This window comes from Salmo salar, chromosome 27 (genome assembly GCF_965601325.2).
Source record: "Salmo salar chromosome 27, fSalSal1, whole genome shotgun sequence".
Classification (NCBI taxonomy): Eukaryota; Metazoa; Chordata; class Actinopteri; order Salmoniformes; family Salmonidae; genus Salmo; species Salmo salar.
In genome coordinates this window covers 31,656,134-31,681,713 of record NC_138317.1, presented here as the reverse complement: position 1 = coordinate 31,681,713, position 25,580 = coordinate 31,656,134, and the positions used below count along the sequence as shown (strand labels likewise).

Sequence of the window (25,580 nt, the reverse complement as noted above, 5' to 3'; positions counted from 1 at the left end):
GCTTAGAGAGCACATAGCCTACAGAGGCTAGTGAAAGATGTGTTCTTATAAACTCAGTCATTACACAATCATGTGTGAAAACAGAGTTTTGACTGGCCACTATTTAAAAGAGGATCCTAGCTTCTCGGGCTGCTAGTACACCTAGGCTATATCAGATACATTTCTTCTTTATTTGTATAGGAAAAATGTGGCCTTTTATAAACATATTTCAAGCAACTAGACTGCACTTTATATGACTGGAGACATTAGCAGAATCTTTTGTAATAGGTCAAATGTCAGGGTAGCCAACTCTGCTGACACTGACAAACAACCAATCAAAACGACGTTGTCCATATAACAGGCCGGAGAGAAGGGAAGACACAAATATAATATGATGTCCATCTAAACTGGAAAAGGAAATGATTGTCCAAAAACATACAGACCCAACAATGATAAATATTGAATATGCACAGTGCACATAAATAACTCTAAATGAAGCATATGGGAGGACCTGTTTCTTTGTTAACCGCTCAACACAGAATAGTGTGAACTCCCTCAGAAATCATTTGGAGAAAATATCCTTTCTATTTTATTCAGCTACTGTATGTTCAATTGTATTATTCATACTATAAAATAATGCCACAGAATTCTAAGCAAATATTGTCTGCTAAATGAACTAGTATAGTCCACAGCCATATGGCATAACCTCAGAATATGCTATTCTGAAATAGACTACATTTTCTTCATATCATGTTTCTTTAGACCTGTCTAAAATAAATAATGGATTTATTGTGAAGGTGTAGGCCATATTAAATGGATTTATTCGACTTTTTAAAATGCAGATGTTCCAAAGGTCTGCATCAGTGGCTTGCTTGTAGGCTATGCGTTGAAGCCAGGAGACGCTAAATGTGTTTATGTTAATTGTTGGTCAATTACCATGAGACCGGCAGTATTTGCATGACAATCACCGGCTGACAAAATTGACCGCCACAGCCCTAACTGTAGGGACACTTTATTTCTTATCAGCTAGACAGAGCTAAGAAGAAGAAAAGAGAAGGAAAAGAGAGGAGAAACAGGGAGAGAGAAAACACAGGAACAGTTCTTCTGGTATAATATTCCTCTTCCCAATCCTTACCTGAGCCACGCCCTGCTCAGCCTCCAGGAACTTCATCAGATCCTTGGTATCCAGGAACTCCTTGTTGCTAGAGAACTGCACAAGCAGGAAGTAGATCTCCGGTCGGGTGCAAAGTTCGTGAAATACCTCAATGAACTCCTCCTTGGTGACCATGTCCTCTATTTCTCCTTTTCTGTTGTCTGTGTTACCTTTACCGACTACCTCAGTTCTAGTCCCAGCCCCATCTCCTTTACCGACTACCTCAGTTCTAGTCCCAGCCCCATCTCCTTTACCGACTACCTCAGTTCTAGTCCCAGCCCCATCTCCTTTACCGACTACCTCAGTTCTAGTCCCAGCCCCATCTCCTTTACCGACTACCTCAGTTCTAGTCCCAGCCCCATCTCCTTTACCGACTACCTCAGTTCTAGTCCCAGCCCCATCTCCTTTACCGACTACCTCAGTTCTAGTCCCAGCCCCATCTCCTTTACCGACTACCTCAGTTCTAGTCCCAGCCCCATCTCCTTTACCGACTACCTCAGTTCTAGTCCCAGCCCCATCTCCTTTACCGACTACCTCAGTTCTAGTCCCAGCCCCATCTCCTTTACCGACTACCTCAGTTCTAGTCCCAGCCCCATCTCCTTTACCGACTACCTCAGTTCTAGTCCCAGCCCCATCTCCTTTACCGACTACCTCAGTTCTAGTCCCAGCCCCATCTCCTTTACCGACTACCTCAGTTCTAGTCCCAGCCCCATGTCCTTTACCGACTACCTCAGTTCTAGTCCCAGCCCCATCTCCTTTACCGACTACCTCAGTTCTAGTCCCAGCCCCATGTCCTTTACCGACTACCTCAGTTCTAGTCCCAGCCCCATCTCCTTTACCCACCACCTCAGTTCTAGTCCCAGCCCCATCTCCTTCACCCACCACCTCAGTTCTAGTCCCAGCCCCATCTCCTTCACCCACCACCTCAGTTCTAGTCCCAGCCCCATCTCCTTCACAAACCACCTCAGTTCTAGTCCCAGCCCCATCTCCTTTACCCATCTCAATTCCATCCCCAGAACCAGTCCCAGCTCCAGCTACAACTGAAGTACCAACCATTGCTTCAGGTCCAGCCACAGCACCAACATCAGTTCCAACTCCAGTTGTCCGAGCCCCACTCGTCCTCTCTTTGATTCGATGGAGCTCCTTAAACCTGCGTTCTACTTTCCCACTCCTCACTCCAGGGTTAACACTCTTGATCAGTCCTATAGCTGACCGCAAGCTGATCCCCTCCTCTCTTCCCCCCTGTCCATTTGAAACAACCTTAGAGGAGAACATCTCTGCTAGCCAGACGAGACGAAGGCTGTCCTCACTGCTGGCTATCATGTCCATGGCATGCTTCCCATACAGAATCAGATACCTAGGATGAGACAGAGAAGGATTACAAGGAGATGTCGTCATAATTTAAAGATACTAGGGTAGGAAATAATATGGGATATGAGTCAACTCTTCCAATTGTTTTCATTCACTTCCATTGTCTAACTAGGACTTCCATTTGGGTGCCAGTGGATCTTCAGATCGTTATGGTATGACATCACTAGGCCATGGAGAGTTGGCTAAACTACAGCACAACCAGATCTGGCAACCCGGAAATACTTTGTCGACATGTATTCTACATCAAGATCTGGCAACCCGGCAAGACATTGACGACATGTATCCTACCTCAGGCCAGTTACCCAAACGTTGGCCACCTCTGCAGAGTTAGCTACCAGGTCCAGAGCTTCATAGGTCTCTCCGTAGATGATAGAGAAGGCACAGTCCTCAGAGATCTGGTCATAGATGCCGTTAGTCCTAAATGTCTCTGTGTTGCGGCCGGTGCGGACCTGGAATGACATAAAGAAGGATCCAATCAAAAGAGACCAGGAAGTACAGAACAGTATACAAAGGAGTCAACTGTTCCTATTGTTTCACCGAGTTCCATTCACTGACTGAATGTTCTTTTTGGCTTCAAGACAGTGCTGAAGAATAGTCAAATCCTGATGAGCGCAAACTCCATTTAAATGTATTGCAGATCATCCAATTAAAATTGTTCTGGTTCAGTGCATAAACTCATTCATGGCATTCCCCAGCCATTGCATTTATTATGATTCATAGCATCCCTGTCTCCACTTTGTTCTCCTCCTGGGTGTGTACTTACCTCTCTGACGGAGGAGACGGCGATGCGGGCCTTGTCTGACTCCTTCTTGGAGGGCTCCCATCGCAGGGCCTGCAGACCTGACTCCAGCAGGTAGTAGCGTTGGTAGACCCGTGAGTTGGAGCGCACCTTCCGCAGCTCAGTACCCCTCACCTGAGACAAACAGCACGTCAATTATGCACAGACCTTGATCCTATTCACTGGGAAGCAAACTGGACGAAACGGACTACCTGGCCAATGAGAAACGCCTGTTTGCGTTTTTCAACGGTGTGCACTAATGAATATGCCCCAGGTCTATTTCTGTCACTTATATAAATAACTGAAACCAACTGCCACTGCAGAACTATATAACTAGTTTATAACTAGTGTGTGTAACAGGTGATGTTCCCCACCATAGCACTGATGCAGTCTGCAGCGCTGCTGATCTTCCTCTCAGAGAGACTGCTGCTGAAGGAGACCGTCTTCTTTCTCTCACGACCAGCACGAGAACCAGACTACAGAGAGACAGAGGGAGGTTCAAAGGCAGGGATGGATGGAGGGAGGGAGAGGGGAAGAGGATGAGAGGGGAAGCGATAGGAGGAAATTGGGAAAGTGGAGAGAGAGTGGAGCAGAGGGAAAGGCAGAAAGAGAGAGAGAGAGATATTAATACAGATGAATCTTCACTCCAACCAGCACAGGTTCATTACACTCTGTAGTTGTTCCTTCTGATATCATGTGTCAGAGTGTCTTTGCCCTTCACCATTAATCAAACACTGATGGGCTTTGAGAATTCTAAATCCGATTGTCCTCAATATCGTCTGAGTTCTAAATCACTGTCCCGCACAATCGACCACTCAAAAGGGCAGAGAGAGAGAGAGAGAGAGAGAGAGAGAGAAGAGAGAGAGAGAGAGAGAGAGAGAGAGAGAGAGAGAGAGAGAGAGAGAGAGAGAGAGGAGAGAGAGCAACATCATTGTTTGGGGGTGGGTTTATTTAATTACAGATATATCTAGCTCTAGAAAAAAACTGTCAAAGACAATCAGTAGCAGCATGAATGCTGGAGTCTGACAGAATGATGGAGCATCAGGAAAGACAGAGGGAACACTGTTGCGTTCTGTAATCTAATCACGTTAACACACATTGAAAGGTGCCCTGACGCGGCCAATGACGACTGGCGACATTATCATTCAGCCTAGCCAATACACAAGAATAGATTTAAACCTAAAAAATGTTGGACCTCCCGAGTGGCGCAGGTTAAGCGAGCAGTGTGTCAAGAAGTTGTGCGGCTTGGCCTGGTCGTGTTTCAGAAGATGCATGGCTCTTGACCTTTGCCTCTCCCGAGTCCGTAGGGGAGTTGCAGCGGTGGGACAAGACTGTAACTACCAATTGGGGATTTAAATTTTTTTTTAATTATTATTCAGAATAAATTAAAACCAAACCCATAGAGAAATTGACCCAACAAATAGCTGTAGGACCTTAGCAGTTAGCAGCCTTAGCAGCCTTCTATATGTCATTCTATGGATCCTTCCGTCTTCTGCATCTCCTTCTATCTTCTGCATTTCCTTCATCTCCTTCTGTCTTCTGCATCTCCTTCTGTCTCCTGCATCTCCTTCTGTCTTCTGCATCTCCTTCTGTCTTCTGCATCTCCTTCTGTCTTCTGCATCTCCTTCTGTCTTCTGCATCTCCTTCTGTCTTCTGCATCTCCTTCTGTCTTCTGCATCTCCTTCTGTCTTCTGCATCTCCTTCTGCATCTCCTTCTGCATCTCCTTCTGCATCTCCTTCTGTCTTCTGCATCTCCTTCCATCTTCTGCATCTCCTTCTGCATCTCCTTCTGTCTTCTGCATCTCCTTCTGTCTTCTGCATCTCCTTCTGTCTTCTGCATCTCCTTCTGTCTTCTGCATCTCCTTCTGTCTTCTGCATCTCCTTCTGTCTTCTGCATCTGCGTCAACCTTGTTCAGAAGCTCTAGGTGAAACTGTGTGCTAAATGACCATGTCATTTCGTTAAGGATGCCTGCATCATCAACTGATCAGGGTCAAAGGTTAGTTGGCTAGTCAGGCATGACCAATTAAAAGCCCCTTTGACTGTTCACTGTAAACTGTAGGACTGTTCAGTAGAAAGAGGGAGAGAAAGAAAGGGAAAGAGAGAGAGAGTGGGAAAGAGAGAGAGAGGGGTGAAAGAGAGAGAGTGAGAGATGAAGAAAGAGAGAGAGAGGGGGGGTAGAAAGTGTGGAAATTCCTGGTATGTATACTTGAGTGTGGTCACAGAGAGGTGAGAAGGGGAGAATGCAGAAAGGCAGCAGTTCTTTTATGTGGAGTATGAATGAACATGTGAACAAGAAAATACCATTGATGAAAGATGAAATGGCTTCCCTCACATCAGCAGGGGTGGAGAAGGAAAGAAGGAATCCCATCCTCCTTTTAACGCAGAAGACAGTGTTCACACAGTGTGTGTTGGTGTGTGTGTTTGTTCAATCAGATTTGCATGTAAAACTGTTGTCTATTGTGGGCATCCCAAGTGGCGCAGTGGTCTAAGGCACTGCATCCCAGTGCTAGAGGCGTCACTACAGACCCGGGTTTGATCCTGGGATGTGTCACAACCGGCCGTGAGTTCCATAGGGCGGCGCACAATTGGCCCAGCGTCGTCCGGGTTAGGAGAGTGTTTCCTCCGACACATTGGTGTGGCTGGCTTCTGGGTTAAGTGGGCGGGTGTTAAGAAGCGAGGTTTGGCGGGTCATGTTTCAGAGGACTCATGACTCGACCTTCACCTCCCGAGCCCGTTAGGGGGCGAGTGAGACAAGGTTGAAATTGGGGAGAAAAATGGGGTAAAAGACCCCCCCAAAAATGTATAGTTTTCTATCCCTGTACCAAAACTAGTTTTCTCCCATGGACATTATAAGAATGTTTGATCAGTGACACATTGTAACCACTGCATGAACAACCAGAAAGAGAGAGCTAGAGAGAGAACCGTGGTGGTGGTGTTTAAGTCCCTGCTCCTTCATGTAACTCCACCTCAAACAGATGTTCTCCCAACAGGGATCAATTATGTCTGATCATCTTATCTCCTTTATTCATCAACTCATGGTTCCCTCTTCTCTATTCCCTCTCTTTTCTTGTTCCTGGAAGAGAAAGAATGAGTATCCCTTGCCTTTCTGCTGCTTCTATGAGAATATCATGGCAGAAACACTGGTTGCACATGCGCACGCACACACACACACACACACACACACACACACACACACACACACACACACACACACACACACACACACACACACACACACACAGAAAACTGTACTAGATACAGAGCTGTACTGCTGTCAAAGAAAATCAATGTGGCACTAAATCTACAGTACCTTATCAGTACCTGTAAGGTTTCTCCACAGCCATTCACACCCAAGTGAAATCACTGGACATACAGTAAATACCATCCAAATGCATTTAAAGACTTGTTTCTCTCGCAGTTCAAAGACCTGTGTCTATTCTATGTATAGCTTAAACGTCAGATTAACGTTATTGGTACCAAATGGCACCCTACTCCCTATATAGTGCAGTACCCTATGGGCCCTGGTCGAAAGTAGTGCACTATAGGGAAATAGGGTGCCATTTGGGACGCAGACAGACAGTAACTACACTCTAGAACTAGGACATGCAGTTCTATGAGGTTCATGTGGTAGCCTCACACCAGCAGAGGTTTGCGTGTCTGTTGGGCTGGAGGAGCAAATGCCATGTGACCTATTCAATAGCCTGATTAAATTGAAGTCTGTATAGGGCCACTTCATACTGTATGTAATAAACTCACTGTCAACTGTGTTTATTTTCAGCAAACTTAACATGTATGAACATAACAAGATTCAACAGATATAAACTGAACAAGTTCCACAGACGTGACGAACAGAAGTCGAATAATGTGTCCCTGAACAAAGGGGGGGGGAGTGTCAAAATCAAAAGTAACAGTCAGTATCTGGTGTGGCCACCAGCTGCATTAAGTACTGCAGTGTATCTCCTCCTCATGGACTGCACCAGATTTTCCAGTTCTTGCTGTGAGATGTTACCCCACTCTTCCACCAAGGAACCTGCAAGTTCCCAGACATTTCTGGGGGGAATGGCCCTAGCCCTCACCCTCCAATCCAACAGGTCCCAGACGTGCTCAATGGGATTGAGATCCGGGCTCCTCACTGGCCATGGCAGAACACTGACATTCCTGTCTTGCAGGAAATCACGCACAGAACGAGCAGTATGGCTGGTGGCATTGTCATGCTGGAGGGTCATGTCAGGATGAGCCTGCAGGAAGGGTACCACATGAGGGAGGAGGATGTCTTCCCTGTAACGCACAGCGTTGAGATTGCCTGCAATGACAACAAGTTCAGTGCGATGATGCTGTGACACACCGCCCCAGACCATGACGGACCCTCCACCTCGATCCTGCTCCAGAGTACAGGCCTCGGTGTAACTCTCATTCCTTCGACGATAAACACAAATCCGACCATCACCCCTGGTGAGACAAAACCGCGACTCGTCAGTGAAGAGCACTTTTTTCCAGTCCTGTCTGGTCCAGCGACGGTGGGTTTGTGCCGATAGGCGATGTTGTTGCCAGTGATGTCTGGTGAGGACCTGCCTTAAAACAGGCCTACAAGCCCTCAGTCCAGCCTCTCTCAGCCTATTGTGGACAGTCTGTGCACTGATGGAGGGATTGTGCGTTCCTGGTGTAACTCGGGTCAGTTGTTGTTGCCATCCTGTACCTGTCCTGCAGGTGTGATGTTCGGATGTACCGATCCTGTGCAGGTGTTGTTACACGTGGTCTGCCACTGCGAGGACAATCAGCTGTCCGTCCTGTCTCCCTGTAGCGCTGTCTTAGGCTTCTCACAATTTATTGCCCTGGCCACATCTGCAGTCCTCATGCCTCCTTGCAGCATGCCTAAGGAACATTCACGCAGATGAGCAGGGACCCTGGGCATCTTTCTTTTGGTATTTTTCAGTCAGTAGAAAGGCCGCTTTGGTGTCCTAAGTTCATAACTGTGACCTTAATTGCCTCCCGTCTGTAAGCTGTTAGTGTCTTAACAAACATTCCACAGGTGCATGTTCATTAATTGTTCATGGTTCATTGAACAAGCATGGGAAACAGTGTTCAAACCCTTTACAATGAAGATCTGTGGAGTTATTTGGATTTTTACGAATTATCTTTGAAAGACGGTCCTGAAAAAGGGACGTTTCTTTTTTTGCTGAGGTTATGTCTACACACACAACCTCATTACACGTATCCACACACACACACACACACACACACACTAATCTCTGACGTCAATATAGACCCTGAACACATTACCTTGAAAAGAGAGGAGCTGGTCACACACAAACACACTCATTCAGTTGTAAAGAAGTGACCGATGTGCACATGTAAACAAGCACGGTGAGAAAACACACCAACACACACACACACCCTGTGTTCACTGTCTTCTAACATTTTCGTCAAAGAGCCATATAACCTTTTAAGGTCTGTAACCTCTGCTTGAATTCTATAATTAGCCACGCTACCTTAGACTGGGGGGGGTGCGTGTGCATGTGTGTGTGTGTGTCTGTGTTAATGCTTCGGTGGAAGACAGAGCAAGAGAGGAAAAAAAGACACAAATACAAAAGAAACAAAGCTTGGTCCTGAACAGTTGTCCTTTGAGGCTTTAAAAGCATGATTTTGAACATTCAAAGCAACTGGGAAACGTCCATGACAGGCATTGTTGTCCCCTTAGCTTGTTACATACCTTCAGAGTGATAGGAAACGTCCATGACAGGCATTGTTGTCCCCTTAACTTGTTACATAACTTCAGAATGATAGGAAACGTCATGACAGGCATTGTTGTCCCCTTAGCTTGTTACATACCTTCAGAATGATAGGAAACGTCCATGACAGGCATTGTTGTCCCCTTAGCTTGTTACATACCTTCAGAGTGATAGGAAACGTCCATGACAGGCATTGTTGTCCCCTTAACTTGTTACATACCTTCAGAATGATAGGAAACGTCCATGACAGGCATTGTTGTCCCCTTAGCTTGTTACATACCTTCAGAATGATAGGAAACGTCCATGACAGGCATTGTTGTCCCCTTAGCTTGTTACATAACTTCAGAGTGATAGGAAACGTCCATGACAGGCATTGTTGTCCCCTTAGCTTGTTACATAACTTCAGAATGATAGGAAACGTCCATGACAGGCATTGTTGTCCCCTTAGCTTGTTACATACCTTCAGAATGATAGGAAACGTCCATGACAGGCATTGTTGTCCCCTTAGCTTGTTACATACCTTCAGAATGATAGGAAGCACGAGTACCACCACCAAATAGCCTACACCACTGCGCACACACTCGTCGTAACTATGACAACTAGCATAGCCTTGTCAGCAAATAACTGCTGTCTGAACACACAAGTCCGGTCACTTGTAACTTGCTGTTTGGCCAGTCAGTATTCCAAAACAGATTTGAAAAACAAAAGTGATTTGAGCATTAAGGCCTGCAGTGTGAACAAGGCTTTAGAGACTCATGATTGATGACATACTTTGTACCAACACCTGGCTGTGATCATCTGGAATTTCTGTGTTAAAACACAAACATATACCCACGACCAAAAACCATCATGCTAAAAAAAATGATAAATCTTCTGGGCAGGGTGGCTTAGCATTAAAAAAGTTAGTACAAACTATGATCATATTTCTCTCACTTCTGTGTGTGTCTGTCTGTCTGTCTGTCTGTCTGTCTGTCTGTCTGTCTGTCTGTCTGTCTGTCTGTCTGTCTGTCTGTCTGTCTGTGTCTGTCTGTGTCTGTCTGTGTCTGTCTGTGTCTGTCTGTGTCTGTGTGTGTCTGTGTCTGTCTGTCTGTGTCTGTCTGTCAGGGTTGAGGTTCCATTTAAATTCCTGTCAATTCAGAATGTAAACCAAATTCCAATTCCACATTTTCCTCATTGAAAAGCATTGAATAGAATTGGAATTTCAGTGTACTTCCTGAATTGACTGGAATTTAAATGGAATTGACCCCAACTCTGTTGTGCATGCATGTGAGTGTGTGTGTATGTGTGTTTATGCGTATTTGATACAGTATGGGACAGGAAGTCAATTACAGTTACAACGCAGAGGAGAAACAGGAAGTATATGAAGTGGTCGTATCATTCACTCAGCAACAACATGATTCAACACACCATTTACTATGCAACACCCACACCAATTCAGAACCAGCAGATAGACTCAGTCGAGTAGAAACGACCAACTAAGAGCTTACCAGAAGTGTCTCTCCTTCTCTATAAGTCTTTGATGTTCCAGATGAGATGCAGGTTTGAGTATGATTCAAATGTAAAAGGCAGACATGAAAAGGTCATTGTGACAGCAATCTAACCACAGTTTCTGCTGAAAAGGTCACAGCCGGAGCTCTCTTGTAGGCCTTCAGCTCAGCCCCAAACCCACTGAAACAATAGAGGCTGCAGGGAACAGGAGTATGAGCAATCAATATGTGAATATTTGTTTGGTTGTTTGGGCATGAACAGAGTATTTGTTACAAATGTAGAATGCCTCAGTGGTGCCTTGGTGAGTTAGGGGCTGATGATGAATCTAGTGACAGTTCTCTCTCTCACACACAAACATATTTTTTGTGAAGAGCCCTCACTGTGTGTGTGTGTGTGTGTGTGTGTGTGTGTGTGTGTGTGTGTGTGTGTGTGTGTGTGTGTGTGTGTGTGTGTGTGTGTGTGTGTGTGTGTGTGTGTGTGTGTGTGTGTGGTGTGTGTGTGTGTGTGTGTGTGTGTGTGTGTGTGTTTTGCAGAGAACAGGTCTAGCTGTGTGCTGTTTGGATGGGAATTGGTGTAAAGGTGGTCCAAAGCAGGCTAAAGTGGGCTAAAGATTCCAGTCAGTGTTAACTAAAGTAGCAGGTCAGAGGAGCTACAACTCAAACCATATCCCTCCCCAGCTGTCTGCCAACCCCCCAAGCTAACACTGTTCTCTCAGTCAGAAAACACATCAAAATAACTCTCTCTCAAACACACACAGTCTCCCACATTACCATATATGGTGGTTAGGTTGTCTAAGGCACGCGCACACACACATAATGAGGCAATCATTACTACTCATACAATACTACAAACAAAGACCCGATCTGTTAGGTCATCAAACAGTTGTAAATAAAATAAGTTCCAAAGAAACTCATTACACCTATGTGTGTTTTGGTGTCCGTAACTGTGACGAAACAGGAAGCAAAGACAACATTTTGTCTCTGTGATTCTTACAGGTAGATGACAGAGTTGTTGTCTTATCGTTATCTCAATTAACATGAACTTCAGTCACAGAGACAGGTTACTACCCAGAGACAGTTTACTACCCAGAGACAGTTTACTACCCAGAGACTGGTTACTACCCAGAGACAGGTTACTACCCAGAGACAGGTTACTACCCAGAGACTGGTTACTACCCAGAGACTGGTTACTACCCAGAGACTGGTTACTACCCAGAGACTGGTTACTACCCAGAGACAGGTTACTACCCAGAGCACCCTTACCTACCTACCCACCCTGCATGAGCATTAGACAAAAAGAGAGGAGAAAACAGGCCTGTGTTCCAAAGTAGTGCACTATGTAGAGAATAGGCTACCATTTGGGACAGCTCAGGGGTGACATTAGGACAGCAGGGAAGGTCTCTAACCAACTAAAAGGAGAGAGGAGGAGAGGGGTAAGACAGGAGGGAAGGTCTCTAACCAACTAAAAGGAGAGGAGGAGAGGGGTAAGACAGGAGGGAAGGTCTCTAACCAACTAAAAGGAGAGGAGGAGAGGGGTAAGACAGGAGGGAAGGTCTCTAACCAACTAAAAGGAGAGGAGGAGAGGGGTAAGACGGGAGGGAAGGTCTCTAACCAACTAAAAGGAGAGGAGGAGAGGGGTAAGACAGGAGGGAAGGTCTCTAACCAACTAAAAGGAGAGGAGGAGAGGGGTAAGACAGGAGGGAAGGTCTCTAACCAACTAAAAGGAGAGAGGAGGAGAGGGGTAAGACAGGAGGGAAGGTCTCTAACCAACTAAAAGGAGAGAGGAGGAGAGGGGTAAGACAGGAGGGAAGGTCTCTAACCAACTAAAAGGAGAGGAGGAGAGGGGTAAGACAGGAGGGAAGGTCTCTAACCAACTAAAAGGAGAGGAGGAGAGGGGTAAGACAGGAGGGAAGGTCTCTAACCAACTAAAAGGAGAGAGGAGGAGAGGGGTAAGACAGGAGGGAAGGTCTCTAACCAACTAAAAGGAGAGGAGGAGAGGGGTAAGACAGGAGGGAAGGTCTCTAACCAACTAAAAGGAGAGGAGGAGAGGGGTAAGACAGGAGGGAAGGTCTCTAACCAACTAAAAGGAGAGGAGGAGAGGGGTAAGATGGGAGGGAAGGTCTCTAACCAACTAAAAGGAGAGGAGGAGAGGGGTAAGACAGGAGGGAAGGTCTCTAACCAACTAAAAGGAGAGGAGGAGAGGGGTAAGACAGGAGGGAAGGTCTCTAACCAACTAAAAGGAGAGAGGAGGAGAGGGGTAAGACAGGAGGGAAGGTCTCTAACCAACTAAAAGGAGAGGAGGAGAGGGGTAAGACAGGAGGGAAGGTCTCTAACCAACTAAAAGGAGAGGAGGAGAGGGGTAGACGGAGGTCAAGAGGGTAAGACGGAGGGAAGGTCTCTAACCAACTAAAAGGAGAGGAGGAGAGGGGTAAGACAGGAGGGAAGGTCTCTAACCAACTAAAAGGAGAGGAGGAGAGGGGTAAGACAGGAGGGAAGGTCTCTAACCAACTAAAAGGAGAGGGAGGAGAGGGGTAAGACAGGAGGGAAGGTCTCTAACCAACTAAAAGGAGAGGAGGAGAGGGGTAAGACAGGAGGGAAGGTCTCTAACCAACTAAAAGGAGAGAGGAGGAGAGGGGTAAGACAGGAGGGAAGGTCTCTAACCAACTAAAAGGAGAGGAGGAGAGGGGTAAGACAGGAGGGAAGGTCTCTAACCAACTAAAAGGAGAGGAGGAGAGGGGTAAGACAGGAGGGAAGGTCTCTAACCAACTAAAAGGAGAGGAGGAGAGGGGTAAGACAGGAGGGAAGGTCTCTAACCAACTAAAAGGAGAGGAGGAGAGGGGTAAGACAGGAGGGAAGGTCTCTAACCAACTAAAAGGGAGAGGAGGAGAGGGGTAAGACAGGAGGGAAGGTCTCTAACCAACTAAAAGGAGAGGAGGAGAGGGGTAAGACAGGAGGGAAGGTCTCTAACCAACTAAAAGGAGAGGAGGAGAGGGGTAAGACAGGAGGGAAGGTCTCTAACCAACTAAAAGGAGAGAGGAGGAGAGGGGTAAGACAGGAGGGAAGGTCTCTAACCAACTAAAAGGAGAGGAGGAGAGGGGTAAGACAGGAGGGAAGGTCTCTAACCAACTAAAAGGAGAGGAGGAGAGGGGTAAGACAGGAGGGAAGGTCTCTAACCAACTAAAAGGAGAGAGGAGGAGAGGGGTAAGACAGGAGGGAAGGTCTCTAACCAACTAAAAGGAGAGGAGGAGAGGGGTAAGACAGGAGGGAAGGTCTCTAACCAACTAAAAGGAGAGGAGGAGAGGGGTAAGACAGGAGGGAAGGTCTCTAACCAACTAAAAGGAGAGGAGGAGAGGGGTAAGACGGGAGGGAAGGTCTCTAACCAACTAAAAGGAGAGGAGGAGAGGGGTAAGACAGGAGGGAAGGTCTCTAACCAACTAAAAGGAGAGGAGGAGAGGGGTAAGACAGGAGGGAAGGTCTCTAACCAACTAAAAGGAGAGAGGAGGAGAGGGGTAAGACAGGAGGGAAGGTCTCTAACCAACTAAAAGGAGAGAGGAGGAGAGGGGTAAGACAGGAGGGAAGGTCTCTAACCAACTAAAAGGAGAGGAGGAGAGGGGTAAGACAGGAGGGAAGGTCTCTAACCAACTAAAAGGAGAGGAGGAGAGGGGTAAGACAGGAGGGAAGGTCTCTAACCAACTAAAAGGAGAGGAGGAGAGGGGTAAGACAGGAGGGAAGGTCTCTAACCAACTAAAAGGAGAGGAGGAGAGGGGTAAGACAGGAGGGAAGGTCTCTAACCAACTAAAAGGAGAGGAGGAGAGGGGTAAGACAGGAGGGAAGGTCTCTAACCAACTAAAAGGAGAGGAGGAGAGGGGTAAGACAGGAGGGAAGGTCTCTAACCAACTAAAAGGAGAGGAGGAGAGGGGTAAGACAGGAGGGAAGGTCTCTAACCAACTAAAAGGAGAGGAGGAGAGGGGTAAGACAGGAGGGAAGGTCTCTAACCAACTAAAAGGAGAGGAGGAGAGGGGTAAGACAGGAGGGAAGGTCTCTAACCAACTAAAAGGAGAGAGGAGGAGAGGGGTAAGACAGGAGGGAAGGTCTCTAACCAACTAAAAGGAGAGGAGGAGAGGGGTAAGACAGGAGGGAAGGTCTCTAACCAACTAAAAGGAGAGGAGGAGAGGGGTAAGACAGGAGGGAAGGTCTCTAACCAACTAAAAGGAGAGGAGGAGAGGGGTAAGACAGGAGGGAAGGTCTCTAACCAACTAAAAGGAGAGGAGGAGAGGGGTAAGACAGGAGGGAAGGTCTCTAACCAACTAAAAGGAGAGGAGGAGAGGGGTAAGACAGGAGGGAAGGTCTCTAACCAACTAAAAGGAGAGGAGAGAGGGGTAAGACAGGAGGGAAGGTCTCTAACCAACTAAAAGGAGAGGAGGAGAGGGGTAAGACGGGAGGGAAGGTCTCTAACCAACTAAAAGGAGAGGAGGAGAGGGGTAAGACAGGAGGGAAGGTCTCTAACCAACTAAAAGGAGAGGAGGAGAGGGGTAAGACAGGAGGGAAGGTCTCTAACCAACTAAAAGGAGAGGAGGAGAGGGGTAAGACAGGAGGGAAGGTCTCTAACCAACTAAAAGGAGAGGAGGAGGAGAGGGGTAAGACAGGAGGGAAGGTCTCTAACCAACTAAAAGGAGAGGAGGAGAGGGGTAAGACAGGAGGGAAGGTCTCTAACCAACTAAAAGGAGAGGAGGAGAGGGGTAAGACAGGAGGGAAGGTCTCTAACCAACTAAAAGGAGAGGAGGAGAGGGGTAAGACAGGAGGGAAGGTCTCTAACCAACTAAAAGGAGAGGAGGAGAGGGGTAAGACAGGAGGGAAGGTCTCTAACCAACTAAAAGGAGAGGAGGAGAGGGGTAAGACGGGAGGGAAGGTCTCTAACCAACTAAAAGGAGAGGAGGAGAGGGGTAAGACAGGAGGGAAGGTCTCTAACCAACTAAAAGGAGAGGAGGAGAGGGGTAAGACAGGAGGGAAGGTCTCTAACCAACTAAAAGGAGAGGAGGAGAGGGGTAAGACAGGAGGGAAGGTCTCTAACCAACTAAAAGGAGAGGAGGAGAGGGGTAAGACAGGAGGGAAGGTCTCTAACCAACTAAAAGGAGAGAGGAGGAGAGGGGTAAGACAGGAGGGAAGGTCTCTAACCAACTAAAAGGAGAGAGGAGGAGAGGGGTAAGACAGGAGGGAAGGTCTCTAACCAACTAAAAGGAGAGGAGGAGAGGGGTAAGACAGGAGGGAAGGTCTCTAACCAACTAAAAGGAGAGGAGGAGAGGGGTAAGACAGGAGGGAAGGTCTCTAACCAACTAAAAGGAGAGGAGGAGAGGGGTAAGACAGGAGGGAAGGTCTCTAACCAACTAAAAGGAGAGGAGGAGAGGGGTAAGACAGGAGGGAAGGTCTCTAACCAACTAAAAGGAGAGGAGGAGAGGGGTAAGACAGGAGGGAAGGTCTCTAACCAACTAAAAGGAGAGGAGGAGAGGGGTAAGACAGGAGGGAAGGTCTCTAACCAACTAAAAGGAGAGGAGGAGAGGGGTAAGACGGGAGGGAAGGTCTCTAACCAACTAAAAGGAGAGGAGGAGAGGGGTAAGACAGGAGGGAAGGTCTCTAACCAACTAAAAGGAGAGGAGGAGAGGGGTAAGACAGGAGGGAAGGTCTCTAACCAACTAAAAGGAGAGAGGAGGAGAGGGGTAAGACAGGAGGGAAGAGAAGTCGACAGAAGAGAGAAAGAGCAATAGTGGGACAGAAAAAAAGAGGAGAGGTGAGTTTGGGGTGTGTGAGGCAGAAGGGCATGTGGAGCTTCTCCCCTACAGACCTGCCCCTATCCAAACACACACACAGGAGCCAAAAAGGCCAGGAATGTCATATGTCCAGTTTTCCTACATACTGTACCAGACAGGGATTGATCCCATCCTGAGGAATTATTGAGATGAACCATACAGGTTGTTTTCATGGGGGCAGCAGGGGTGTGCAAGGAGGAATGGGCAGGGGAATGAGATGAGCAACTAGGGTGCTAGCTACTGCATGCTAGTCAGCTACTGGTAAGCCTAAACGTGTTAGACTTCAGTGTGTAGGCTATGTGGCTCACTGAGCATGGCGCTTGCAACGCCAGTATGGTGGGTTTGATTCCCGCTGGAGACACCCATATGAAAATGTATATTTGTATTTTGCGCTGCGTTGTTGTTCCATGCTGTGTCGTGCTCTGCTGGCCTTTAAAGATGCACCGTTTGTGTGTTGCAAGTAAGACGTGATGTAGCTAACCACCACATCAAACAAACTCATAGCAGATAGCGGCGTACGTCGAGCAGCAGCGCCCTCACAGAGAAGTCATTTAACGCCACTTTCAGCCCAGCGTGGGACGGAGCTGGTTATTTTAGACGCAACACAACTTTCCTGAAGCGTGAGAGAAAGCTAAACACATTTCTGTTTCCGACAATCCTATCCTGGCAACGCAGAAACAAATGAAGTCAATGGGTAGGAAGAGAAAACGGAGATAGAGAGTTTACGACCCAGCTAGCACATAACGTTCTGATAACCATATGTTTCTTAGCGCTTGGTGAGAGGTTGATTGTCCAATGGTTATTCTGGGAATGGTGCAGGATAGTTGCTTGGCTTTGGAACATTCTCAGCACATTTAATGAACTTTCTTGGTATTTCATTACTTTAACATAACGTTTCCTAAAAGTTCAAACATGGTTACATTTAATAACATTTTTGGTAATGTTCTAAGAACATTCTCCAACTGGTTTGACATTGGAAATAGTTAAGAGAACATTAAGAAACAACGTTCTCCTGTGGGAATTTCAATACTTCATCATAACACTTCCACACACTTCCACCAGGTTTCCTCATGATTCTATTTAAAGTAATGTTCTCAGATTGTTTCTTAACGTTCTCGGAACAGTGTTCTCTGTGGGAATCTGTGTACTTTAGCATAGCGTTGTCTGTAGGTTTCCTCGTGTTTGGCATGATCTCAGGCATGATCTCAGAACATTAAGAAACATTTCCATAAAAACATAAGAAAACATTAGTAATGTTCAAAAAACATTCTAGGAATGTTAATGAAAAACATCTGCATTCCGTTCTCAGCGTCAACAAAACTCTCTCTATCCTCTATCTTGTTAAGTGTGTTCAGGGGTTGGCCGCGTCCACTAGTTGGCCACAGGAAATAGATAGAGGTTGAAGACAAAAAAAGCGCGAGAGAGAGAGAGAAAGAGACAGGAGGAAATAGATGGAGGTCGAAGACAAAGAGAGTGAGAGAATGAAAGAGCGATAAAGAGACAGAGAGGAAAGAGATAGAGGTCGAAGACAAAGAGAGTGAGAGAATGAAAGAGCGATAAAGAGACAGAGAGGAAAGAGATAGAGGTCGAAGACAAAGAGAGTGAGAGAATGAAAGAGCGATAAAGAGACAGAGAGGAAAGAGATAGAGGTCGAAGACAAAGAGAGTGAGAGAATGAAAGAGCGATAAAGAGACAGAGAGGAAAGAGATAGAGGTCGAAGACAAAGAGAGTGAGAGAATGAAAGAGCGATAAAGAGACAGAGAGGAAAGAGATAGAGGTCGAAGACAAAGAGAGTGAGAGAATGAAAGAGCGATAAAGAGACAGAGAGGAAAGAGATAGAGGTCGAAGACAAAGAGAGTGAGAGAATGAAAGAGCGATAAAGAGACAGAGAGGAAAGAGATAGAGGTCGAAGACAAAGAGAAAGAGCAATTAGACCCAACCAAATCATCAAATAACAAAAAGATAATTACTTGACACATTGGAAAGAATTAACAAATAAACAGAGCAAACTAGAATGCTATTTGGTCCTAAACAGAGAGTACACAGTGGCAGAATACCTGACCACTGTGATTGACCCAGAATTAAGGAAATCTTTGACTATGTACAGACTCAGTGAGCATAGCCTTGCTACTGAGAAAGGCCGCCGTAGGCAGACCTGTCTCTCAAGAGAAGACGGACTATGTGCACACTGCCCACAAAATGAGTTGGAAGCTGAGCTGCACTTTCTGACCTCCTGCCAAATGTATGACCATATTAGAGACACATATTTCCCTCAGATTACACAGATCCACAAAGAATTAGAAAACCAACCCATTTTTTATAAACTCCCATATCTACTGGGTGAAATACCACAGTGTGCCATCACAGCAGCAAGATGTGTGACCTCTTGCCACAAGAAAAGGGCAACCAGTGAAGAACAAACACCATTGTAAATACAACCCATATTTATGTTGATTTGTTTTCTCTTTTGTACTTTAACTATTTGCACATCGTTACAACACTGTTTATAGACATAATATGACATTTTAAATGTGTAATGTTTACTGTTAATATGTATTGTTTATTTCACTTATGTTTATTATCTACTTCACTTGCTTTGGCAATGTTAACATGTTTCCCATGCCAATAAAGCCCTTGAATTGAGTTGAGAGAGAGACAGAGAGAGAGACAGACAGAGAGACAGACAGACAGAGAGAGAGAGAGACCGAGAGAGAGACAGAGAGAGAGACAAAGACAGAGAGAGAAATAGAAAGAGAGAGAGACATAGAGAGAGACAGAGAGAAAGAGACAGAGAGACAGAGAGAGAGACAGAGAGAGACAGAGAGAGACAGAGAGAGAGAGACAGAGAGAGACAGAGAGAGAGAGACAGAGAGAGACAGAGAGAAAGAGCCAGAGAGAGAGAGACAGAGAGAGAGACAGAGAGAGACAGAGAGAGACAGAGAGAGAGAGACAGAGAGAGACAGAGAGAGAGAGACAGAGAGAGACAGAGAGAAAGAGCCAGAGAGAGAGAGACAGAGAGAGAGACAGAGAGAGACACAGAGAGAGAGACAGAGAGAGACAGAGAGAGACAGAGAGAGAGAGACAGAGAGAGACAGAGAGAGAGAGACAGAGAGAGACAGAGAGAAAGAGACAGAGAGAGACAGAGAGAGAGAGACAGAGAGAGACAGAGAGAAAGAGCCATAGAGAGAGACAGAGAGAGAGAGAGACAGAGAGAAAGAGACAGAGAGAGACAGAGAGAGAGAGACAGAGAGAGAGACAGAGAGAAAGAGCCATAGAGAGAGACAGAGAGAGAGAGAGACAGAGAGAAAGAGACAGAGAGAGAGACAGAGAGAGAGAGAGACAGAGAGAAAGAGACAGAGAGAGACAGAGAGAGAGAGACAGAGAGAGACAGAGAGAAAGAGACAGAGAGAGACAGAGAGAGAGAGACAGAGAGAAAGAGCCATAGAGAGAGAGAGAGAGAGACGAGAGAGAGACAGAGAGAGACAGAGAGAGACAGAGAGAGCAGAGAGAAAGAGAGCAGAGAGAGAGCAGAGAGGCGAGAGAGGAGCAGAGAGAGACAGAGAGAAAGAGCCATAGAGAGAGACGAGAGAGAGAGAGAGAGCAGAGAGAAAGAGAGACAGAGAGAGAGAGCGAGACAGAGAGAAAGAGACAGAGAGAGACAGAGAGAGAGAGAGACAGAGAGAGAGAGACAGAGAGAAAGAGACAGAGAGAGACAGAGAGAAAGAGCCATAGAGAGAGACAGAGAGAGAGAGCGAGACAGAGAGAAAGAGACAGAGAGAGACAGAGAGAGACAGAGAGAGAGACAGAGAGAGAGACAGAGAGAGAGAGAGAAAGAGACAGAGAGAGACAGAGAGAGAGAGACAGAGAGAGACAGAGAGAGACAGAGAGAGACAGAGAGAGAGACAGAGTGTAAGTAAGGGACCATCTCTATCTCTAACTGCTCATGACTCAAAGCAACATTGCAACATGAACTGTGAGGAAATTGGCCAACTGGCCAACTTCCTGCCCTGCCAAGTGCTGGGAGCGAATCAGACGGGCCCAGAGCCGACGTTGATGACAAGGCCAACCAACTCATTCCTCTGTATGGATCAACGTCATACAAAATTGGCAGCGACAAGAGATCAATATAAAGTCTAATAAAACATTCAACAATCCTATGACACAAGATAAAGTGTTTGGACAAGCCCAGAGGTCACGAATGTCAATATAGTCCCATTAAGAAACTGGGGACCTTCTTATTGAGGAATGGAATAGTTTTTCTTTCATATTTGTGTTTTGCTATTTTTGACCTGTTTTATATTGTATTTGATTTTAGATTTTGTCTATGAAATTGTATATGCAGGGTTCCCTTGTGAAAGGAACCCTGGTCTCAATGATGACTCCCTGCTTAAATAATGGTACCAGCTTGGATAGGTGCAAGCAATGACTCCAGCTCAGTAGCTGGGTCAAGGGTCAGGGGCGTCATTCCATCCAGCCAAGTCCAAAGATCTAGGAATCAATCTCGGTCTTTCTGTCTTGACGAACGCAACACGAGGCTAATTTAGTAGTAGGCCTAGAGATGGGCATGGTGCTCAAGGATCTAGGGTGTATCTCAATAGTATAAAGGGGATTCCTCTCCTTGTATCCTTCCCTTTATAAGCATTGATCTGAGAAGACAAGATAGCTGAAAGCTACTTTATGGTCCAAGGAGAGGAGACAGGGAGAAGGAGAGGAGACAGGGAGAAGGGGAGGAGATGGAGAAGGAGATGAGACAGGGAGAAGGGGAGGAGAGGGAGAAGGAGAGGAGACAGGGAGAAGGAGAGGAGACAGGGAGAAGGAGAGGAGACAGGAAGAAGGAGAGGAGACAGGGAGAAGGAGATGAGACAGGGAGAAGGAGATGAGACAGGGAGAAGGAGAGGAGACAGGGAGAAGGAGAGGAGACAGGGAGAAGGGGAGGAGACAGGGAGAAGGAGATGAGACAGGGAGAAGGAGAGGAGACGGAGAAGGAGAGGAGACAGGGAGAAGGAGCGGAGACAGGGAGAAGGAGAGGAGACAGGGAGAAGGAGAGGAGACAGGGAGAAGGAGATGAGACAGGGAGAAGGAGATGAGACAGGGAGAAGGAGAGGAGACAGGGAGAAGGAGAGGAGACAGGGAGAAGGGGAGGAGACAGGGAGAAGGAGATGAGACAGGGAGAAGGAGAGGAGACGGAGAAGGAGAGGAGACAGGGAGAAGGGGAGGAGACGGAGAAGGAGATGAGACGGAGAAGGAGAGGAGACAGGGAGAAGGAGAGGAGACAGGGAGAAGGGAGGAGACAGGGAGAAGGAGAGGAGAAGGAGAGGAGACAGGGAGAAGGGGAGGAGACAGGGAGGAGAGGAGACGGGAGAGGGCGGAGCGGGAGAAGGAGAGGAGACGGGAGAAGGAGAGGAGACAGGGAGGAGAGGAGCGGAGAGGGGGGCAGGGAGAAGGAGCGGAGACAGGGAGAAGGAGAGGAGACAGGGGGGAGAGGAGCGGGAGGGAGGGAGACAGGGAGAAGGGGAGGAGACAGGGAGAAGGAGAGGAGAAGGGGGGGAGACGGAGAAGGAGATGAGACGGAGAAGGAGAGGAGACAGGGAGAAGGAGAGGAGACAGGGAGAAGGAGAGGAGACAGGGAGAAGCAGTCACTTCAGACTCTAGACCCACAGACCAACTATTTCGCAATTAGCAGAGTGACAGTACCAAAACACCTCTCAATGACTAGATCAGAGTGTGATCTAACGCTACTGTGTGAATGTGTGTATGTCTGTTCATGAACAGTTAAGGATCAATTTAGTATTGTCAGTTTGGTGTATTTAATATCCCCCCAACTTTTACCTTGATAATACTGCTCCGCCGCGGGATTCCTTTGGCGTCTGTATCTCCTCCTGCTCCCGGCTTGTCAGTCATGGGGGATCCGGGACCAGTGTCGGTTTGGACAGCTGTAACGGTGTCTGACATTCCGCAGCCTCCGTTGGACACCAAATCTTCTCGATGAGTCTGGAGGTTCACCCCGTTGCCCGGAGAGGGTTTCATCACAGCAACCGGTGGGCGCGCACCCTACCCGTCTTTCTGAAGTCCGCTACAAATTTGGATTTTTGTAGCTGTGAGTCTTGTTTGGTGTTCGCTTCGCTACGTGAAATAACTGACAATCATCTTATCCACGATGCTTTAGCGCGCCAAAGCGACTCCATGCTTGACAGACAGCTACACACTCTTGCTCTCGCAAAGTAGACTATCCAAAATATATTCTCTGCAAATCATGGTTCTCCGTCAGTAGCCTATGACATCGCTTTACCCGACGAGAATGGGAATATTTTACATAGCTTTAACCATCATTCTACTGCTGAGGTGCGTTCCGTTGTGATGTCGTCGGCGACTCGCCATAATAGAAAGTCAAAACGAGATTCAGTGACCCGAATGGCGCACACCTCAAATGCGCAGTAATAAGCACCGCTATTGTCTTTCATAATATGGAAATGAAAGCAAAAGGCTTGACTTGACAGTTCTCAGTGCGTTCTGGAACTTAGCCTTCCCACTGGGTGCAGATGTCAATTCATCGTATGTTCCACGTTGGTTCAACGTTGAAATTACGTGGAAACAACGTTGATTCAACCAGTGTTTGCCCAGTGGGTTGTCCCTACATATATCTTCCTTGAGAGCTGGGGTAGCAGGTGAGCGTCATGTTTCCAGCAGTTGTCGAATTCTGTCGCTGTTTGTGCGGACAGAGGCGCGAGTATCGCCTTTCATAAAACACTATGATTGGATTTTCCCATAAAAAGTTATTGGGCAAACAAATGTAATTGTACCAACATTCAAATTTGCATAAATTATGGAGGACCAAACGTGCCGTAATTTGAAATAAATATGTAAATGCACACATAAATAGACAAATGAATGAATAAATAAATACATCCACACATAATTAAATACATGTGCAAGGAAATACAAAAATACTGACCAAAATTCATTCATTTTGTCAACATATCTGTATGTATTGAATTATTTATCTATGTATTATCTAATTATTCAAACTTTAATTCATTTTATTAATTTATATATTTATTAATGTATTTATTTCTGTATTTCTTCCTCCAATATGATAATGAGGGGGTGTCAGTCAAACGTCTGTGGGTGGTATCTAACACACCATTGGTTGATCAATGTCACGGGGCATTGCTTGATCGCTTCGCCTGCTTTTGCACCACCTATGTGAAGCTAGCCACAATAACGATTAGCCACAATAGTGGAATTTGCAGTTTGACTTCAAAATAAAAGTCCCGCATTTAAACTGATGCAAACAGATACAAATAGTGCAATCATGCCATATTAGGACTACAAAATGCTTAACAAGTTTGGAATGTTGTTATATAAATTCAACAAAAGACAATAATTCATAGGCTTAATGGTGAGGTGATTTCCCACAGTTAAAGTCCTGTAATAAGAGCTACAACGCGAATATTTGTGTAAACTCTTCACAGCTGTGAACATTTCATGGGCCCACGATCCATAGGTAAGGCTGTGCATCGCAATATGAATGTTCAATACACATAGTAGGTTGACTGGTGAGCTAATGTGGCTCATTTCACAGTGGTGTCAAAGTCCTGCAATAAGAGCTACACTGTGCCTGTGAGTTTGCCAGTGAGAATCTGGAGAGGGCGCAAACTAAAATGAAAAAATGAACACATACTGACTAACGAGGTGACACCAACCTCAAAACATAAATGGAAAAACCAAAGCCTGTAACGCCTTCCCCTTAAAACAAAAAATTTATCCTATATTTCTGTTGGACAAGTTTCTCACAACCAACAGAAAATAACTTCCATTTCACAACATAATCAACTCAAATGCGTCACCTTCTCCAATGTAAACAGGCTGTCAAACATTAAATACAAGACAAAAACAGCCACTTTTTTTGTAAATATTACTTTTATTATTTTATATAGCTGGTACAGAGACCAAAAGGGTATTTGTCTTCTCAAAACCCTCCTGACAGTTGGGGCTTCAACAGAAAGTGACTTTCAGACTGGGCAAATCTGTTAGTGGCGCAACAACCTGGACAAAGTTCTTGCAAAAATCCAGTTTGTAACTGGCCATTCCCAAGAATTGGCGCAGTTCCTGGCGAAAAGTTGGCACTTGAAGACTGTTGATGGCCTCCATTTTTGTCAGAACTGGTCAGACTTCCCCTTGCCTCACCACCTTCCAGAGATACTGTATTTGACTGTTGCTCGGCCAATTTCGCTCTTAGCCAGATTAACTGTCAGGTTGGCAGCTGCGAAAGGCCTGAACAGACTGCCAATATCCTGAAGGTGTTGGGGCCAGGTTGTGCTAAATACACCCACATCGTCTAAATTTTCCTCAGCATTTTCTAGGCCACGTGTCACGATGTGCATAAGCCTTTGAAACATAAGCCTTTGAAATTTGGCTCCGGCATTTCGTAACCCGAACGGGAGACGAAGGTAGAAAAAAACAAACCATCAGGTGTGACAAACTCTTTAGCGCGCTCAGATAGAGGGACCTGCTAATATCCCCTCAGCAGATCGAACTTGCTAATGTACTTAGCAGCGCCAACATGGTCCACACAATCGTCTACCCTGGGCAAAGGGAAGGAGTCTGACTTAGTTACGACATTAAGTTTCCGAAAATCAGAACAAAACTGCAAAGACTCATCTGCTTTAGGTACCTATATACAGGGCGAACTCCACGGACTGTTGCCATGTTGTGCAATGTCGTGCTCAAGCATGAACTCCAACTCCATGTGGATCTTCTTTCTCTTTTCAGAGTTCACTCGATAGGCATGTTGTTTGATCGGGCCGAGTCCCCAATGTCATGCTCTAGTACATTTGTCTGGGTTGGCACATCTGAGAATAAACCCTGATATTCTAAAAACAGTGCAACAATGTTGCCTTTTTCCTCCAGAGACAAGTGTGCCAAAAAGACCTCATGTTTGTCTAGAATCTCTGAGTTACTCAACCGGCACAGGAAGTATTGGGCTTTCCTCGTACTCTTGAGGAAGACTATAGTCAACGGTGACAGCAGTGGCCACAGGCAGAACATCACAACTGGTTTTCCTAATATTCAGTTGCACCCCTTTTGCCCTAAGAATAGCCTAAATTCATCGGGACATGGACTCTACAAGGTTCGAAAGCGTTCCACAAGGATGCTGGCCCATGTTGACTCCAATGCTTCCCGAAGTTGTGTCAAGTTGGCTGGATGTCCTTTGGGTGGTGGACTATTCTTGATACACACAATAAACTGTTTAGTGTGAAGAACCCAGCAGTGTTGCA

At 46.3% G+C, this 25,580-nt stretch overlaps 1 protein-coding gene across 1 annotated transcript in view; it reads right to left on the bottom strand.

Annotated features, from left to right (window-relative positions):
* Positions 1 to 22,953, bottom strand: part of LOC106588883 (inactive phospholipase C-like protein 2) — a 46,902-nt gene extending 23,949 nt beyond the window's left edge. The window contains exons 1-5 of the mRNA XM_082970210.1: positions 22,132 to 22,953; positions 3,656 to 3,757; positions 3,267 to 3,416; positions 2,792 to 2,952; positions 1,115 to 2,489 (exon numbers count right to left, since the gene is read on the bottom strand). Of these exons, the coding sequence (XP_082826336.1) occupies positions 1,115 to 2,489; positions 2,792 to 2,952; positions 3,267 to 3,416; positions 3,656 to 3,757; positions 22,132 to 22,329 (1,986 nt within the window). The 5' untranslated portion in view covers positions 22,330 to 22,953. The remainder of the gene's footprint in view (positions 1 to 1,114; positions 2,490 to 2,791; positions 2,953 to 3,266; positions 3,417 to 3,655; positions 3,758 to 22,131) is intronic.
* Positions 22,954 to 25,580: the final 2,627 nt, after the last annotated feature.